Raw genomic sequence first — 19,603 nt, 5'->3', positions numbered from 1 at the left:
ACAGACACTCCATTAGATTCATATCATTAAACACCTTTCAGCCTTTATTTATGCATCTTTTTCTGTCCCCACACCTATGATTATTCCCAGTGTATCCCATGTCTGCCACAAACAACTGAGCCATAATTCATTGATTGAGAAAGACAAAGTGATAGATTGACTGAGCAACACAAGATCTATATTTTGAGTCAGTATTTTATGGCTCATGCATTTGTAGTGTGTATTTATGTAAATTCTGTATATTTGTCCTCTTTTTCAGTGGCAGTGAAAGTCATTTTACACATGAACAAGGATGAATTCTGTGGAATATTTAATTCCTTTCTGTGCTCTCTTTTCAGATTCTAGCCATCATCTCAATCCTGTTCATCGTCCTCTCCACCATCGCTTTGTCTCTCAACACCTTACCGGAGCTCCAGGACATAGACGAGTTCGGCCAGGCCAACGACAACCCCCAGCTGGCCCACGTGGAGGCCGTGTGTATTGCCTGGTTCACCATGGAGTACCTCCTTCGCTTTCTCTCCTCTCCTAATAAGTGGAAGTTCTTCAAAGGCCCGCTGAATGTAATTGACTTGCTGGCCATTCTGCCCTACTATGTTACCATCTTCCTAACTGAGTCCAACAAGAGCGTGCTACAGTTCCAAAACGTGCGCCGTGTGGTGCAGATATTCAGGATCATGAGAATATTGAGGATCCTGAAGTTAGCTAGGCACTCCACAGGGCTCCAGTCTCTAGGGTTTACTTTGAGAAGGAGCTACAATGAACTGGGGCTGCTTATTTTATTTCTTGCCATGGGCATCATGATATTTTCCAGCTTGGTCTTCTTTGCTGAGAAAGATGAAGATGCCACCAAATTCACCAGTATCCCTGCCTCATTCTGGTGGGCAACCATTACGATGACTACAGTGGGCTATGGGGACATTTACCCACAGACTTTACTTGGAAAAATTGTGGGTGGGCTCTGCTGCATTGCAGGAGTGCTGGTCATTGCCCTGCCCATCCCCATTATTGTCAACAACTTCTCTGAGTTCTACAAGGAGCAGAAGAGGCAGGAGAAGGCCATCAAGAGGAGGGAGGCACTCGAGAGAGCCAAGAGAAATGGCAGCATTGTGTCAATGAACCTAAAAGACGCCTTTGCCCGCAGTATGGAACTGATGGATGTAGTGGTAGAGAAAGGAGAGAACAAAACCTCCTTGGACAACCACCTGTCACCTAGCCGCTGGGGCAGCTCAACCAGACATGCCACCTCTGAGACTAACCTGAAATCCCCAGATAAAAGTAACCCAGAGTCTCTGCTGCAAAGCTCCCCTCATCGTATAACCATCACCACCACTGGAAGTCCCCAGCGGACAAACAGGACGCCACAGCACCTTAATGTGCAGAAACTGGAGGAGATGTACAACCAGATGACCAAGTCACAGTCCTTCACTAACCTCAACACTACAAGCTCCATGAGCACTCTGAGCACAACTATGACCGGCCCTGTCTCACCTAAGAAATCTCACAGCCCGGAATTTACATTAAAAGAGGAAGTAGAGCTAGAGATGAAGGAGGTCCAATCCTACTCGCCAGATAACTTTGCGAGCTGCTCAGCAGACTTGAGAAAACAAGGCTCCGACTCAGATGGGGAAAAAGCTGAGCCCTGTCAAATCAGACACCCCAGGGCACCACCCCCTCTGGATCTTAGCCAGCTGAGGGCCAGTGATGACCACAGCTCTCCTGGCGTCATACTCAAAGATGGCCTCTATGAATCCGTCAACCCAGGTGACGGATCACAGCTCCACATAAAGGAAGGGGAGAGCTTTAACAGTGCTGTGGAGAATATCCAGAGCTCTCCAAGAGGGAATAACCCTCTTAAAATAAAGGGGTTAAAGGTCAACTTCACCAAAACCTCTGCTGAAGGCCCGCTAACACCACCCAGCACTACCTCTCCTGGAGACATCAGCTCCAGCATCCTGGAAGACGAGTCCCCGGAGGGAGAGACGTCACCTCTCATCCCCAGTTCAGAGAAGCTGCTCCCAGTCACAGAGGAGGAGACCTGCCCGTTGTCCCCTAAGAGGCTGGTGGTAGACACCCCACCCGGCGATGAAGATCAATCCACAGAGAACCACAAGGAGAAGCATCTGATGGAGGTGGCGGGTGCTGCAGTTGCACCCTTGTCACCCAAGACAGCAGCACAAAATTGCACCCAAGGTGTGGTTGGGGCAGGTGAGGAAGTTAAGGCTGACAGCAACCAAAGTGGACACAAAGTAGAAAACCACATGTTTACATCCGATATCCACCTGATACCCGGGGATGGCAGCCTCTCTCCGACCTGTGAAACCAGCATGTGACTGTGAGAGAAGCTCTGAGGGACAATAGACACACTGCAACCTCAGCCCGGTGCGTGGGAGACCAGGAAAAAAAGACAAGGGTGCAGTTGTCGTGACAGATATTTTTGCATGGCATGACAAGTCCCTTTTACTTGTGTTGTTGTGTATTGCTGAAAAAGAAACTGCAGTGCTTTGTGCAGATTTGAGAATGACTTTGGGACAAACAGTGGGTTCAAAGAGGAGGCTCTTGAGAAACAGAGGGAATTCATCAACTTATGTAGACACTTTGGTCCTCCCAATGTACATAACGACAGTCTCCTTTTTCTAGCAAAAGAAGGAAATGCACAGAGGAACTTATCTGTTAAAAGCATGAATTTAAAAAAGACAGATATTTTACGGTGCTTAGTTTGCTGAAAGCGCTCCACTGTAAATACTAGGACATCTAAGGCAATGACAATGCACAGGATAGCAAAGGAAAACTGTCACTGAAGGTACAAATATTTGTAATATGAAAAGCGAGGGGTGGCGGGTGAACTGAGAGCCCTCAGACTGGGTGTTGCATCGTAGCGACCTATAAAAAAAACATATCATTACCTTTTGTGGAAATGCAAAGTGTTCCCATGACGACCCTGTAATGTTTTTTCGTGTGAAAAATGGTGTATGAAACTGTAACGTTGACATTATTGTTTTTGGTTTTCATAACGACTGATGAACTTTCAGTTGAGCATCCGATATACAATCTTTGAATTAATGACGGTGGGCAAGAAAGACAAAATCACCTTGATTCTTCTAAATACACCTGTAGTTGCCAAATATGTATGTAAGGACAAGAACTATCAGATACTACCGCTATTGAAAATATTTATCATGTGGTTTCAGAAGTTAGGACAAGGTTTAAGATGTTTTATTCCTTGTTCAGCCTTTTGATTCCATCCGAATCACAAAAATAAATCTTATTTATCCTCCGACTTCAGATATATACATCTAAAAGTAGTTTTAAGAAAAAAATATGAAAAGTAGGTCTAGATTGATTGAGATTCCATAAAACAGAGTTAAGACTATTTATTCATTCAGCACAGTAGATCTGGTCATTAATACACATATATGCTTTACACTATAATTATCTATTTTGGCAATTGAAAAGAGATAGACTACCATAAAGAAATGACAATATTCCTTGTGATATCAATGGACCAAATCAAGCACACTGACAAGCTTTCATCTATCTCAGCTGCATAGTAACATATACAGTAATAACATGTATTATGACAGTAGTTATGGGTTTATTTTTGTTTTCCTTATGGTTTGTTTACCTGCATTGTGTTCATTGTCCTATCCTCAGCGCCCTGATGTCATTGTTGACATTTGTTCCATACTACTGCAAGTTTATCCGATCCTGCTGAGTTTAAGGCATCTTTTTTGTATATCTGTAGTGTCTTGGACTGTAATTTATTGTGTTTTATTGTGAACAAAACTATTTTCAGTCAAACTTAAACCCAAAGGAGTTTATTTTCTCGTCTTCTTTCTTGCTTTTGTTTTACACTGACTGAAAATATCTGTTGTATGTTGCCTTTGATTCCAATTTTATTGCTGGAATATTTATTTATTGTTTCAGCATGACACTTGGCTAAGTATACTAGTAGTGTGTTTGTGAAAGCCACACAAACCAGAATGATACTGACAGGAACTATGTGGGTGAATTCTTTGTTGTTTGTTTTATTGTTTTCTTTCTTTTTCTTATTATTATCATGTCTTTTTGTTCTCACAGAGAGGTGTGGAATGTGCAATACCGCATACTGCAATCTATGCAGGCCAAGAATTGTGGCACTTTATTTTCTGTCTATGGGATTTGTAAATGTACAGGCAGAAATTACTTGTATTTTTCAAATGTTATATCTTTAATATGAGGCAAAACAGTATTACAACTACCAAAATCTCACAAACAATGCAAATGAGAATTTGACTTTTACTTTTTCATATTATATCGCTGGCATATGCTGTCAAGCACCTTGATGCCAGATATTAATGGACCTCAAATTTGATTACCTGTGGGAATAGGGATCCAAATTGACCACTTTTGGCCTTTTATATTGCTGTTAGATTTACATAAAAATCTAACAAATGTCTTTGGAAGATATTAAGATAATCTCATTTCAATGGCCACACACAGAGGATTTTATGTTTTTTGTGAATTAACGTTGAGAATGATTCTATTTTTTCTAAACCAAAATGGAGCACGACCACAATTTCCTGCCATATGGTGGTTGAAATGATGCGTGCCTTTTCATAACACTGCTGTTTATGAGAAGGTAGCAAGTCATTTTGCTTTGTTCATATAGCACTGTACAGAAAATTCTAATTTTATAGGAGAAATCAGGTCTTTATGTAATAGATACAAGTAATGTTATTAAGTTCTCAGGTTTTCTATAACTCTCTGATGTTCCGATTGGATAGATTCTCTGTTTTTTCTTTAATGGCTAATGTCAACTAGTTACTTCTGTACTTTTTGAAAGGTGATGTTGTCAAATCCACATTGATGTCTTGGCTCCTGGAGTAAGGAGTGGCAATATTTCACCCTCCTCCTGGGTAATCTGTGTACCACATTCAGTGTTCACCCCCATCAGTCTTCGGTGAGGCAGGAAGGAGCACAAACAAAAGGACGGAAGTTTGACCAAGAGAGTTTGAGAGCTGAGAAATAGACAGAAGGGGAGTTATGTGTCTAGCTGACCACAGAGAGGCAGGAAGAGATCCCTACAGTCACTGAACTGATGCATCTGATTATTTCCCATGCTGACACCATTGAGTGCTCCAATCCCTACAGCTTCAGAGGCTCTAGCCCCATGGCATGCCTTCAGGGACAGCGATCAGTGGATAAAAGGAAGGCTAGGATAAGGGAAGGCTATGAGCGTTAAGAGGAGAGGTGAAATGGAGTCCTCCCACATGGTAACATCACATCAGTGATCAGTTGTGGTCCATATTTCCTTTTGTCTGTGTACATACTGTATGCCCAGACCAACATAATTTAACTCAGTAATCAGAGATTCATGTGAGAGCTCATGGAATTATCTTTCATGTGAAATTATTGATCCCTCATTGGAAACACAGACAGATTCTTTGGTATCCTCCAAAGTAAAATGCGGGGTCAGTGGTGGTTGTTGTTGTTGTTTGGGGTTTTCATTTGTCTTTTTTTCTTCATAATGGAAGGTTAGATGATAGCCTTCTTGTTAAAGCTCTTTTTTTCTGTACCTGTACGTTCAATTTATCGTTTTCCTTCCTCCCTTGTTTGTAGTAACCATGTCTCGTGTTAGCCTCAAGTAATCCTTCATTTTGACAGGTAGGGGGTAGAGAAACAAGGGATCTGGATTGAGCGGCTATATTCCCTTGGAATGATGTTTGTGTGGATACTGAAATTAATTCTGTGAGCTGACAGCAAATGGACTGTGCTCTGTCTTACTGTCTCACAATGGCATTATCATCTGTGATACTGTACAGAGTGGAAAGGTTGTGTCTTTATTTTCTCTGAGAGAATGGGTATTGTCAATGTCACTTGTGTGTGCTTACCAAACCTTCCTCCCTAAAATGCATAAAGCATTGTTTCTTCTTATTTTTCTGTGTATTCTGCCTCTTACATTTTTTGTTTTTGACTTGTTTTTCTGTTCAGCTTTGGAGAACATTATTGTTAGACACCTTCTGAGCTACAGACTGTTTCTGTACAAAGCAACATCTTTGAATGCATGTAGTAGTCCGAACAATTATGTGACCACAGAACACTTTGTTATGGCACATGTATGTCAACATTTCTGTAGAGCATTGTTCCCCATTATGTCTATTAGCATATGCAGAATAACAAATAAATGTGTATATAACTCGTGTGTTTGTGTGTCGGGTGTTCTCCACTCTACAAATTAGCAGCTTTTTTTTGTAGGATCAGCATTTTGTGGATGCATTTTTTGCATAATAAGGATCATTACATAACATGATACAAATATATGGGCATATAAATACATAGCGCTAATTAAAACTGATATTGCATTTGCTGCAAGAAGATATGGAAAGTTGTTTTTCATATCCAGAAGTGCAGACAACTCAGCAATCTGGCGTGACTGGTTGATAAATGATTTATCACTGAAGGGAAATGCTTTCCATTCCATTAGATGCAATTAATGGATCTCCACATTTTTGTTGCGTACTGAGCCCCAAAACCTCTGATCCAGAAGCTCTGGCATGTAATGTCTTTAAAATGAAAATACTGAAGGAACCCATACACTCTAACAGAAAGTAAAGAGGTTAATAATGCATTATGCTAATGTATAGGCCTACTATTACTGTATTTATTGTATCACATGGGGCTAGAATGACAGTATCTATTACATCCATTGTGTCACAGAGGATTATAATTACAGTATCTAATATATAACAATCTTGTGTGTGGATTTCTAAAGTTTTTCAGCCTACACACCAGGGACATTTTTAATTTGGACTTAAGTAAAATGAGCACAGACATCATCACCGACCCATGTCAATAACATGTAAAATTAACATATTTAAGTTTTAAGAACAAGCTTTATTCTGCGGCACTATTGTAAGCCCAAAGCCATAATATGTGTCGTTTGGGTTGCATTTTGGCCAATGGAATAATATAGTAAACAAGTTAATCTCATTTTATGGACTGGCTGCCTGGAAAAACTGTATCCCCAGACTCAGTGCATTTACATATACATATTTCACTGTAATGCAGTCCAACTCACAACTTGGAAAAATTACCATAGAGTTGAGTCAACTTTGCTCTGACACAGTTCAAACAAAAAAAAAACATTTAAATGAAAATTAGGTTTCCATGGGTTTTAATGTTTTGGTCACTGATATATCATATTAATTTGTGTGAAAACGGTATTTGTGGCTACTCCTCCCAAACGCCAGATGGCGCTGCAGGCTGCCAAGACAACAAAGTAACACAAAGCGCGCGGAAATCAAACACCTTTCAAAGAAGAAGAAGAAATGAAACTAGTTCCAGAAGAAGAACCAAACTGCAAATACAAACATGGAGCCTGAAATTAACAATAAAAGCGTTACAGATACAAGCTGTACAGATGGAAGTGACAGTTTTTCCCATGTTACCGCTGTTGCTACTGGGTGGATGTTGGACTTTATGTTTGTAAGTTTGTGTCGGTGTTTCAAGGAAGGCAAACATGATGAATTCAATGAAACGCTTTCGACTTTAGAGGGTAAGTTATTCACAGCTAACAAATCATTAGCATAGTTAACTTATCGTACTTAACGTCAACTACTCATTTAAATTATCCAGGCAGCATCTATGCTAAGTCCGGAGGTATCGGGGGTAGCGATAAAACTTTTAAGAGTTCGTTAATAATTTGTGCGCAAAAATGGGCAAAACAGAAACAACCTCGTAAATTATAGCTAACGTCATATTAAATTCAAAATACAATGTCGTGGTTAACAACCAAAACTCTGAGTAATACCATCTAAGTTCGAAGTCAAAATAAAGCTGTAATATTATTGTTTAAATAAGGTCCAATGCAGAAATATAATTGCACGCGAAGGGCGATGTTGAGGGGGCAAGGGAAGATTAAATTTATGCGATAGCATAACTCCATTAATATTTAGGGATACATTCAGTAATTGTGTAACTCCTCAACATAAAAAACAGCTGTTGCTAGCCACCATGTTGTGGCTAAAACTCCTCTCAAGCTGACCCGAGTAGCTACAATAACCTACAGTAAAGTGTGGGTTCATACAGCTACAATAACTATTAATCACTAAGAAACCATAATGAACAAATTATCATAGTTTTACCCCTGATACCTGCATTAAAATTTGCCATATCAGTAATGAGGAAGGGAAACAGTTAATTGTTACATACATGTTACAACAGAGACACTATCTTTGTAAAGTTTTGAAGACCTAGTGGCTAACACTGTTTTGTGAATTTTTTAGCCATTTCTCAGAGTCCGTCTCTGAAAGGAGACCTCTACGATGAGAAAACTATGATATGTGCATTCCTTGCTAGAGTCATGCATGGAAAGCAATTGGGTAAGTTGTCACAATCGGAAGCTGAATTAGGCCTCCCTCTTATACACCTTTCTACATGTGCATACATTATCTCAGCAGCAATAATGTTTGGGTGTTAGTACTGCAGAGGTCAGAACCTACTGTATAACTTGCAGCATACATTCCAATAGAAACAGCAATGACCTGCCACAGCTTCTCAGCAGCAACAGCTTATTATTATAAATCCATTTGTTATTCAAACTTTGTCATTTACACAAAAACATATATATATAATACATACAAAAGTCTTAAGCCACTCTGTAAATTTCCCATAAAAATCATTTATATGAGCAAAAAGTGTTGATTATTTGGGGGTCTGTTTACAATTTATGCCTGAGGATGTTTTCCAGTTGAAACTGATCCCAGCTGAGATTAAAGCTCTTGTAAAACTGCATAGACATAAGAGACATGGAGTCAATATTTTGATGACCTAGTTTGTTATAACAACTGTAATATCAAACGTAACTTCAAGCTGAAATTCATGGTTTAAAAATGTACCCTGTGCCTCTGTACTCTGCATACACACATAAGTACAAATGTACACACACTCGCAAAAACCTTAATGGCCTGTTTTTACCATGTAATACACTGTTTTTCCCCAGATGTCCAGTTTGAAGAGGATGACCGCGTGATGCCTCTCATGTCTGCCGCCAAAATATGGTCAAAGCTAGAGAACACTGTGGAAGACGAAAGTTTGTTCAAAAACATTACCACCCTTTTGCTTGTCCAGGTAATCATGCAGATTATTTGGGGGGTTTGTATGTACACAAGATCAGAGAATGTCCACACATGGCTTTAAATGTATCCTGGTGTGACTGACTGACTGAAAAGTAATTCTGGAGAACGCTACAGTGTGCTAGGTATTGATATCACCAGTTTAAAGAATAAGATAGATTAAAGTCCTGATGTCACGCAGGAATGCTTTGTCCTTATTTTGAGTGTTAAGTATCTGATGCATTTTCCCTGTTCCTAGTCTGTCGCTGTGTGCTTGGAGAAAGGCCAAAGATCTTCTGCTGTCTCTGCCCTCAAGTGGTTTGAGGATAACCATGAATTCCCACAGGTGTGTGTGTCCATTATTGCCTCTTTTCTTTCCAAAAGCACAAGGTCAATACTGGAATACTTGGTGGCCTAGAATGATTTTAATGCTTAACAACTAATGTTTTTCAACAGAACTTGGGCGTTAAGCTGTCGACAATAGTGACACAGAGGGAAACTTACCATCCATTCCTCATGAGTTTCAGCTTCAGCCACCTACTGGAGACAATTCAATCTTATTTGGATGCCTACTTGGAGAAGAATCCCTCTGACTACCTTTTCAAGGTACACGACCTGATCCAATATCTTGTAGGTCACAGCCGTAGACTGTATATAAAGATGGACGACTCCACTTCCTCCCACTGTACAAAAAGTGAAGCCAATATATCCTGGATACGGGAGCTGCCATCTTGAGCTGGTGACGACATTGGAGCCAGAGTTGGCACAGTAGTGATCGGGGTTTGAGCCGCGGTATCGAGGTCCCGCCCATACACCCGGCCGACTCAGTCGCAGAAGTCGGCCTCAGCTGTCATTCATGAAGTGAAACTCCCTTTTTATATCTAACTAATTAGAACCAAACTTATCAAAAAAACGAACACTTGAACATACATCATCATGCTAAGAACTACCTAAAATGACATAAACCATCTTTGGGAATAATTTATTTGACATGTACTTTGATTTTTTTTAGTTTGGCTCATGTCCCATCTACTAACATGGAGGGGGCGGGGTTTATGACCTATACTGCAGCCAGCCACCAGGAGGCAATCGACATGTTTTGGCTTCACTTTTGGGGAGCTGTCTGTTGTCCATCTTTATATACCTGTGTCAAAATAACACTGGGTCACCCTTTCAAGGTTCAGACTAGTACATAAAATGTATAGCCCTGCTTGACAACAGGCCCAACTCACCTCTACCTGGAGCTCAAAAAATGTCTGTCCACACAACAGATACATTTCCTAGAACATGCATTAATTTGATTAAATGTGTTTCAACAGATCACACACCACTAGACTGGGACTAAAAATATTCAAAAAGATACATTGTATTTTAATCATACTTCAGGTTCATCAGTTATGCAGAAAGGCAAAACAGAAGTCTTACACTGTTACTTGGAAAGTTGTTTTCCCAAGGTAGGATTTATTCAGTCTATTCATGATGAGAACAAACATTTATATATGTCTGGTTTATACGACTGGCACTGCAGGGCTAATTCCAATGCAAAATTAAGGATCAACTTTGAATGGCTGAAAAATAAGGAATGAGAATAGCCGTGCAAGAAATTATTCAGTCTTTGTGCAAGACATCAACCAAGAGGATTAGTCCCCTCCTTGTTCACAAATGAAAAATATAGTTTGAGTGGTGCTGTATTTGATGCTTGAAGACTCAGTATTCACAACACCTGTCCTTAAATCCAAACAAGTGTGAAAAGAATTGTCAGGTTTTTGCCTGTGAGAGTTTCTTCAGTTACACGTTTTCACTGGCAAATACACAAGGTGTCCAATGTTTTGCTCCAGCTAACAGCAAAGTTTAACAAACACATTTTGCCACTCAATAAATCTTCTTGATCGTGTGCACAGTCCTGTCCCTCTTGTCCTTCTGAGTAATGGTGCTTTGACCAACTGAAGGTGCTGATGTGACATTATCAGTCATAGTTAATTGAGAATTTGTCATCAAAATTAGTTGGAAGGGCAAACTGCTACATTCAGCACGGCCCTCCTCAGGGTCTAACAGACTCGCTTATTCAGGAAAGTTTCAAAAATGATTTACATAGAGGCCGCCGACCAAGGTTAAACTTAGAAGGGTATTGTAATGACAGGCCTCATTAGTTTTGCTTTCACTTTATAGCAACACTTAAATGTTAAGTTAATTGTTTTGGAAGAGAATGAAAAGGTAATATTTGGTTACATAATTTATGTTAGTCTGTGTGTTTATGTCTGCCTCTCCATCTATCAGGCAGCCACAAAGATGGTCCAGTCATCACAGAACGTTGAGGTTTTGGAGGACATGGGGACACAGGACGGCTCTCTGTCAGAACCAGCCAACGAATCAACAGAGGATAGAAAGTAGGAAATAACCTTTAACACCCCCTGTTGTATTTATTGACATTTGTACATGATCCATTTCTGTTCTGTATTGAACAATGTACTGAACATTTATGTCCCAACAGGAAAAAGGAGAAGACAGTATGTTTGAGGTTAGTAGAAATGAGTGTTGAAAATATATTTTATGGCTCTTACTGTCTCTGTTTGGGTAAAGGTAGAAATTCAGCAAGCTGTCCTAAATACTATATAAAGGGCATATGTGGAGTAACAAAAATTTTTATCACACTGTATTACACTTCCACAGAACAAAACGGAAACTACTGTCAACTAAAATGGCCGATGTATGGAAACCTGATGATACATGCAAGAAGGCTTTTGTCTCTCTCAGAAGAATATCCAAGAATGGTAAGTTTTATTTTCACAATTTTCTATAAAATAGAGAAACACATTCACCAGCACATTATATTTCATACATGTGAATGAGCGTAAACAAAAGCTAAAGAGTGTTAAACCTCCCACCGTCCTACCAGAGTTATCTCAAATGACATCTGAGAAATCAATGGATGCCCCGAAGATCCAAAAAACAAGAAAACCACCTCAGGTAAGTTGGTCCACATAGCTCATTCAATGTGTCCCAGTTAATCCCAAATCAAGTGCATATATGAAGCATCACTCAAATGCTACCTTTCATTTGGGTTGAATTTATGTTTTACTTTGTGTAGAAATGGACACCCCAGCTGGACAAATACCTCAAGAAAGGCGTTAAATGTCACGGCCAGGGGAAATGGTCTCGCATATTAATGGATTATGACTTTGAAGGACGCACCGGCACCATGCTTAAAGACCGCTGGAGAGTTCTAATGAGGGCACATAAAGTTGGCTGAAGAGGGAGAGTGCCTCTCGAACTTGTACAATGTAGCAAATCACCTGTAAATAAACCCATTAACTTAACTGATCCACTCATTTAATCCTTTTTAGCCCATAGCTTAATTGCTGAAGATGTTCCTTTATGTTATTGGTGCTTTGTGCTTTGCTGTTGCTCTGTATGCACCAAATATACCACTAGAGGGCACTCAACACAAAATAATGATTTGGGCTAATTGAATTGCCTTCTATGATAGGATACATCTGATAGTGTACAAAACCTGTAACTGTGCCCCTCTAACTTGTACTTTGTAGCAGTTTACCTTTGACTTAAACATTTTCAGTCTAAACCTTTTCTGCACCAGAAAAATGTCATACCACCAGAGGGCACTCAACACAACAATAAATTGGGCTGTCTGCGTTGCCCTCTGAACATTTCATGGTTTCTTCTTTCTTTTTTTAAAATATATAATCACGTCACAAATGTAAAATATTTTTTATGATTTTAAAATTTCAAGTTAAATATTTTTGCCAGAAAATTGTTGGCTTGTGAATTAAAAATATACAAAATCAATTTTGATGTGAGCTAGAAAAAGGTGAAATACTGTTCATGTGTGTTTACACAGTGTGCTGTGCTGCAAAGTTACACAGAACAATGGAAATGTGCACGGTGATTGCAGTGATTTGAACATGCTTTTATGTGTAGCATATTTATTAGATAACTGCATTTCACCACTGTCGAGTCTTGAGTCTCTTAGTATTGAAAGCCTGCAGTATTGAGGCATCAGCTCTGAACACAGTATTTCAGTTTCACTGATGAGGGGAGCTTGGCTGTGAAATGTTATTGTGGACACCAGATCAGAGATTGTTCTGTGGTGCTTTGTTTGGATCAGATGAAGACGAAGCTGTGTTGTGGTGGGCAGTTGCACTGCTGGGTTTTCTGGATCTTCTTCCATGTCCCGCTGCACTGATGGTTCCCCATCGCCTGCCAGTGGAGCACAGAATCTCTGCAACACAGTCACAGCCCCAAATGTTTATGGTTTTCACACCAGCATGTGCATAGTTTCACCCATTCACATCTGTGCAGTACAATATGTTGTTTCACTGATTTACTGCCTTGCTCACGGGCCTATTGATGTAATTGTAGGGGGAGGTGGGGGTGGAGGCTCAAATTCATTCTGGATAACAATTTTCTTTTCACTTGATTCTAAATGTTAAATGAATTTGGAATTGATAAAATGGCAAAACTAGAAAAAGATTGAAGGTAAGATGCTGTTGTAGTCATGTACAAGTATGCAACTTTAAACAACATTGCTGAGAGAACACAAATAAAGTTTCATAACTTCATACTTGTCTGATTCCTGACCGTCTCCTTGGCAGCTGCCACTCTTGTTTTGCATAGCAGGAGGTTCACATGCCACACACACTTTAAAGCCTTCTGTTATGTAGCGCATCCAGTGTGTGTGCGGGCGGTTCTCCACTGTACAGTGGGGTGTCCGGGACTCCAGTGTGAATTCCATGCAGAACCTGAGGGGAGTAGGGGGCAGGGTCATGAGGGTCTCAGTCATTCCTGGTATATTAGGACTAATGAATCAAGATAGAGATAAAGTAAACACTTTATGTACACAATAGGAGGACATCATCACCCAGTTTGTGACTGACATAGGGATAATTTGCTTCATCAGTGCACTAAAAGAAGTAAGTAACATTTAATAATTTCCTAATTCAGTGTAGCATGGACACATCCTTTGGGAATAACAATAATTGAGCCAATGGGTGCACCGTAAGTTGCACACAATAATTCACCTACTGTCATCTAGACCTTTTGTGCATGTGCTTTTAATGTGACAGCCCTTATTAAAGTCTGAGTGTTTAATTTCAAAGGGTTGTGGGCAGTCTCAGCATTGCTATATTTAATGGTTTGTAGACAGACGTCCAGGTGTGCAAACACCTACTGGTAGCTCATGCAGATGGAGAAAATGTTATCTTTTTTTTTTTCAAAATGGTTTAGGTTACATGGCATAATGCTAAAATGAAGTTAACCCCTGGCAGCATTCATGAACTTTTCAGTTCTTGAATTTAAAGATACCTGAGGTCGTGTGCAGTTTCATAGTACTTCAGGGAGGCTTTATAGGAGCATGTTATGAAACCTACCCAGAGTCTAGGGGGTTTCCATAGTTGTCATGTTTGGGCCTTCCCTTGCCAAACTCCATGCTGGTGATGAATGCAGGACCTGATAAAAGAAACCAGTTTAGTATTTCTGTTAGTAAGTTCAGGTTTGGCACATTTAAGGTGCTAAAGTCCAAAAGTTGTCTTAACTTTACAAACAGGGTAAACAAGGGAAAAGTTCATATAAAATCAAATAAAAACAATAAGCTGCAATTGCACACAGAAAACCAGCAAATGTTCATGTACTGTATTTGTATACCGGAGTTGAGGCCACAGTGGCCGCCCTGGTGGTCTCTGTACTCCATGCAGCCGGCCCGTTCCTCCAGGCTGGGACAGGGCTCTCCGCTGTTACTGGGCTGCTGCTCTATGTGACGGACACGGACTCGCACTGAGGGCTGGCAGGGCTTGGCGCAGCCGCTCCAAAAGCTCCAGTCGCTCACAGCACAGTCCCGAGCTGGATGTTGTCAACCATGTTGTGGGAGAAAGATTATTACAGGATATCCTCTGTGGTAGCAAACAATCAAACTGCGGTGGAACTCAGAGATGTTGGACCTAACACTAACACTGACTCTTTAAGTTCACAGGGTATGCACAGGTGACACTTTTGAGCAACAGTAAAACCTTGCAGCTTTCCTGCAGATGCACAATTACAATTTTTCTGTGAAACAGTGTAATGGAGCTAAATATCCTGGAAATAACTTTAGATCAATGAAGCATTGATTGTGACTTGTAGAATTAGTGTTTCCTGCTCTACTACAAGTAGTTCGACAGCACGCCAAGTAAGCAAGCCATTCAATCACCAAGTCCTGTGATTTTTCTTTTCAGTTGCTCTCTGTGCTTTGATGTTTTAAGCATGCAGATTTAGTGACTACTGGCCTATAACACATATTAGGTACGCTTGGCTTGTTTGACTGGAACTGTAATTGCTACAACTGATTGACAGAATCACATTCTTCAAATATTTGTACTAATTCCATTATGTGAGCCAGTCCACTGAAATGAGGTTAGACACAGAGCTGCCTGAGTTATTTGGTGAACTGATTGTTGCCTTTTTGTGATGGAACAGCCATGACACATGCTACAGAAGAAAACTAAATGTTGAAGGTGAAGAATACAGAACAGTTTGACAGGACTTCACAACTGGGAAGATAAATGTGTGCAAACAATTTCACATGCCTTGGATGAACTTGGAACATATCCACCCCTGCCAGCTCTGTGTCATCAGAGATATGTGATAAGCAGCTCAGTAACAACCAGGTACTGAAAATAATCTGTCTTCTCCAACTATCTTTATCTTCTGTCCGATTCAGAAGATAACCTATCTTTAGCAAGAGTTCAGGTTTATCTCATGCGACAGGTTATCTCCCACTGGTGTCATATAGTTAAGGTGTGTGCCGAAGAAATAAACAGTACCTCCTCTTGTGATTCATTCACACTCAGAGAGGTCCCTCCATTCATCCCTCACCTGGGCACTCTGTGAAGTAGTCGAAGCAGCAGTCCTTGGTCCTGACGCAGCCCTTGTCGCAGTAGCATGTCCCATACACGCGGTCCATCCTCCAGTCAGTGGTCAAACAGCTCAAGTCTCTGCTCCGGCAGCATTTCCCTGAACAACCCCCAGACACCAAGTGGTTTTTTCCCAGAGTAGAAACCACCAGAAGCAAAAAGGCAAGCTCCAGAGAGAATCCCATCATGAGGGGATCAGGCCAAACCTGAAGTAAAACACCAGCCGCTTAAGTGCCCCAATATATTATTTACCACTCTTTATAAAATTGTATTTATTCCCTCCCTGGTCCTACTCTACGTCTGTCATACTCATGACCTTGAGAGGGAGAGGCTGGAATACCAGTCCGGCCAAGACTGTGCTCTGCCACAGGAGCCCTTGTGACATGGAATTCCTGTGTCCGTCTTCTGTGTCCAGCCCCTCTGTTTCCTTCCAGAAACAGGTCTGCAGAGCAACCTATAGTACAGAACACCCCATTCCAGCTCTGATCAGGCTCCCATGTCTCTTATATTGTGTCTCTCCCTCAGAGCTTGTGTCTCTCTCCCTGTTCCCAGTCGAGCACCTCCCTTCAGTCGATCGCACAAGGGAGGAGACAATGAGGGCAAGGGAGGAGTGAGCTGGTGAGTTTGGTGTGTGTTTTGCCTCCTGTTTCTGTTCTCTTCCCTCTCTTGCCTCTTTCTCACCTGTCTTTTTGTTGTTTACCCTTTTTCTTTCTTACCCTCTCCTTGCAGGATTACTGTGACCCTAATGCCAGTCTTGCCCAGCCACTCTCTGCCACCGCAGACCTCGGAGTCCTATAAGAAAGGGAGGAATGTGAGTAATTGGCAGGTCTCCAGACAATTGTGCCAGGGGGCCCGCTGAGCATTGTAAAGTCACCCTTTGGTTCTCACCTCTCTCCCTTTTTCTCATTCTTTCAGGTTACTTTAATCTATCAGAAACCCCAACACTTCAGATATGATTTTCTCTGTTACACGTTGTACCTTTATTTGATGAGTTAGTTTTGTTATCTGATATTTTAGTTAGTTGTTGACATTTTGGGAAATAGGCTTATTTGCTTTCTTGCTGCAAGTTCAATGAGAAGATCAATACCTCTCATATCTATAGACCTACACTAAATATGAAGCTACAGTCAGGAGCTGGTTAGCTTAGCTTAGCATAAAGAGAGGGAACAGCTGGTTCTGTCCAAATTTTTAAAAAATCCGCCTACCAGTTCCTCCAAAGTTCACAAAAGAATATATTATATATAATGTGTTTAATTTCTACAAAAAACAAATAGTAAAAACAACATGTTGTAGTTTGGCAATCTCACGGTGACAAGGAAGAGACTGCACCTGGCCAAGAAATAGTCTAGCACACAACCCCTGTAAAACTACAACCTGTCCTTTTTACAGTTTTTATACAGATTTAACAAATGAGATACATGTTAATTAGCTTTACATGTGCTGGTAGGCACATTTTCTTAACCTTGGAACAGGTTAGCTGTTTCCCCCTGTTTCTAGTCTTTATGCTAATCTAAGCTAACCAGTTCCAGGCTGTAGCTTCATACTTAGCATACAGGTAAGTGAGTGGTATTGATCTTCTCATTTAACTCTTGGCAAGAAAGCGATTAAGCCTATTTCTCAAACTGTCTGTCTTTTTCTTTAAGGATCCACTGTGGACTACAATGAGACAGCATGCATACAAACAGGTGAATTCTTTCAGATGCAGTCCTGCTGCAGGGCTGTGAATCAGTGAGCTGGAGCTCCAGTGTACATGACGTTATTTGCAGACCAGGGTTTGGCCTTAATTTATAACTCCTGACATACAGCGCAGGTGAACAGGAGCTGACAAATTCATTTCATATACTGTAATTCTGGAGAAGCATGTTTATGACAACCTTAGCAAGGCTAATTGTTTTATCTCATTAGGATGGGGCTTGTCACTGATGGATGATTGATTAACAGGGCTATTAGATGTGCTGTTCTCAATGAAATTTAAGACATGCTTAAAGGATAAAGTATTCTTATGATGCCTAATGTGAGGACTGTAAAAACTGATAACTTTGCCCTACTTTACTCTTACATTCATTTGGTGCAAAAATGAAATTGTCCATATCACTGCAAAAACCCAATGTCAAGGGAAGCTTTCCAATAACTGATGAATCTTTATGCATATGAATTTTAGGAAAAATCTGAGCATTGTGGCATTGTACACTGTTATGTTTGCTCAGGGAACCTGAATGTCTGAGGATGTTGTGAACTCAAAAGGGTCAGCTTTTATTTAAGCAGGTCCTCCTCCATCTCATGGGAAACAAATGAGGTCTCCGCAGGGAGCACTAGCACGGAATGAGGCCTCCCTACGCCTACTGCTATAGACGGAGCAGATATTTGTAATAATCTGGATACTTTGCCTCTGCTGTCTTGAGAAACAGCTTGCGGAGAGCAGAGGGGGGTCTGTTTGGGTCCTTTGATTCTTCTTCTCGCAATGCAGCAGGTAGGTCAAGCGACAGTAATAGCCTTCATCTTCACCATAATCATCAGCAGCAGCATCACTGAGGAGCATGTGTCTGAATCAGTGTATATTAAAGTTTGAGGGGGTTGAACCCAGACTGACCTCAGAAGTAAAAGTACTCCACTGTTTTGGTCATTTTAATCTATAAATATGAAATATGAAATATTTTTATATGATAGATAATCCTCATTGTAGCCTTATGTTACATACCTTCTCATAAAAAATTAAACATAACTTATTTTCCATCATTTCAAGAAGGTGTCTGTTTTCCAAATAGTGAATATCTAATTTTGTATGTGTGAGTCTAGTAATGCGTTATGTTGTGAAAAACAAAGGGGATACCCCTAAAATGTCACTTAGGCTAACACACACACAGACATTGCATTTTCAGTACTGATTTGATCTGTCCACTGATGCAAGACTTACTGTACAGCTGCGTCAGTTTGCTATGGCTCCAGCACGTTGGAAGTGCACATCAGAGTATGTGTGTTTTACGTCTGACAGGCCCCCAACCCTGGACCTTCTGGTCTTACTGTGCACTGTGCATCAGACTTCCCGCAGTAACGCACCTTGGTGCTTGGAGTTTTTTTAGAGTATGTGAGTAGAGAGGAAAGGAGATAAAGCCCTGTACAGAGAGCTGTAACTAAGTGTGTTTATGGTCTCCAAACGCTGTCCCAAGCTGCCATGTCACAGACTGAATTCCTGGCAATCATTCACGCAACTAATTTGATTTGACAAATACAGCAGATAGTGAGAGATACAGAGAGATTGATTGGATTTAGTTAGTGTGCGTGCCACCATTTCTTGTACTGGGCGTCAAGGAGACGGCAGGGTGAATCCTAGCTCCATCTCGCCTATGTGGGGAATGCAAAATGTGGCTGTCCCCATGGTAACCACTGACCTGGATTGCTACAGTTTCAAAACCTTTGTTGACAAATGCCAGAATTCACCTTTTCATCTCACCGCGCGTTGTAAAGGTATGCTGATGATGTCACCTCTGACCAGGGTACATAATAGTGTCTCATAAAAACCTGAATGCACAAAAATCTTCCATATTTTGACATTAACTCATGCAAATGCAAATATGTGGTGAATGGCCACTTCTCAGCTCTCAATAATTT

The 19,603-nt window shown here is 40.7% G+C and overlaps 3 protein-coding genes across 3 annotated transcripts in view; 2 read left to right on the top strand and 1 right to left on the bottom strand.

Moving 5' to 3' along the window:
- Nucleotides 1–6,181, top strand: part of kcnb2b (potassium voltage-gated channel subfamily B member 2b) — a 79,375-nt gene extending 73,194 nt beyond the window's left edge. Inside the window, exon 3 of the mRNA XM_044177255.1 lies at nt 339–6,181. Coding sequence (XP_044033190.1) covers nt 339–2,330 — 1,992 coding nt within the window. The 3' untranslated portion in view covers nt 2,331–6,181. The remainder of the gene's footprint in view (nt 1–338) is intronic.
- Nucleotides 6,182–7,287: 1,106 nt separating this feature from the next.
- Nucleotides 7,288–13,669, top strand: terf1 (telomeric repeat binding factor (NIMA-interacting) 1). Its single transcript, XM_044177250.1, has 10 exons — nt 7,288–7,534; nt 8,265–8,360; nt 8,981–9,108; nt 9,352–9,438; nt 9,549–9,698; nt 11,370–11,479; nt 11,584–11,610; nt 11,763–11,863; nt 11,989–12,059; nt 12,181–13,669. Exons 1-10 carry the CDS (start codon nt 7,351–7,353, stop codon nt 12,340–12,342), a joined length of 1,116 nt encoding a protein of 371 aa, XP_044033185.1. The 5' UTR covers nt 7,288–7,350; the 3' UTR covers nt 12,343–13,669.
- On the bottom strand, nt 13,017–16,578 carry LOC122866958 (somatomedin-B and thrombospondin type-1 domain-containing protein). The gene is made up of 5 exons (XM_044177251.1): nt 15,957–16,578; nt 14,751–14,945; nt 14,477–14,555; nt 13,673–13,849; nt 13,017–13,329 (listed from the first exon to the last, which is right to left on the bottom strand). The coding sequence occupies exons 1-5, from the start codon at nt 16,180–16,182 to the stop codon at nt 13,212–13,214; spliced, it is 795 nt and encodes a 264-aa protein (XP_044033186.1). The 5' UTR covers nt 16,183–16,578; the 3' UTR covers nt 13,017–13,211.
- Between the last annotated feature and the right edge of the window lie 3,025 nt (nt 16,579–19,603).

The sequence above is a fragment of the Siniperca chuatsi genome, linkage group LG19 (genome assembly GCF_020085105.1).
Source record: "Siniperca chuatsi isolate FFG_IHB_CAS linkage group LG19, ASM2008510v1, whole genome shotgun sequence".
Classification (NCBI taxonomy): domain Eukaryota; kingdom Metazoa; phylum Chordata; class Actinopteri; order Centrarchiformes; family Sinipercidae; genus Siniperca; species Siniperca chuatsi.
The sequence above is the reverse complement of the archived record's forward strand: the minus strand, read 5'-3'. Positions and strand labels throughout refer to the sequence as shown.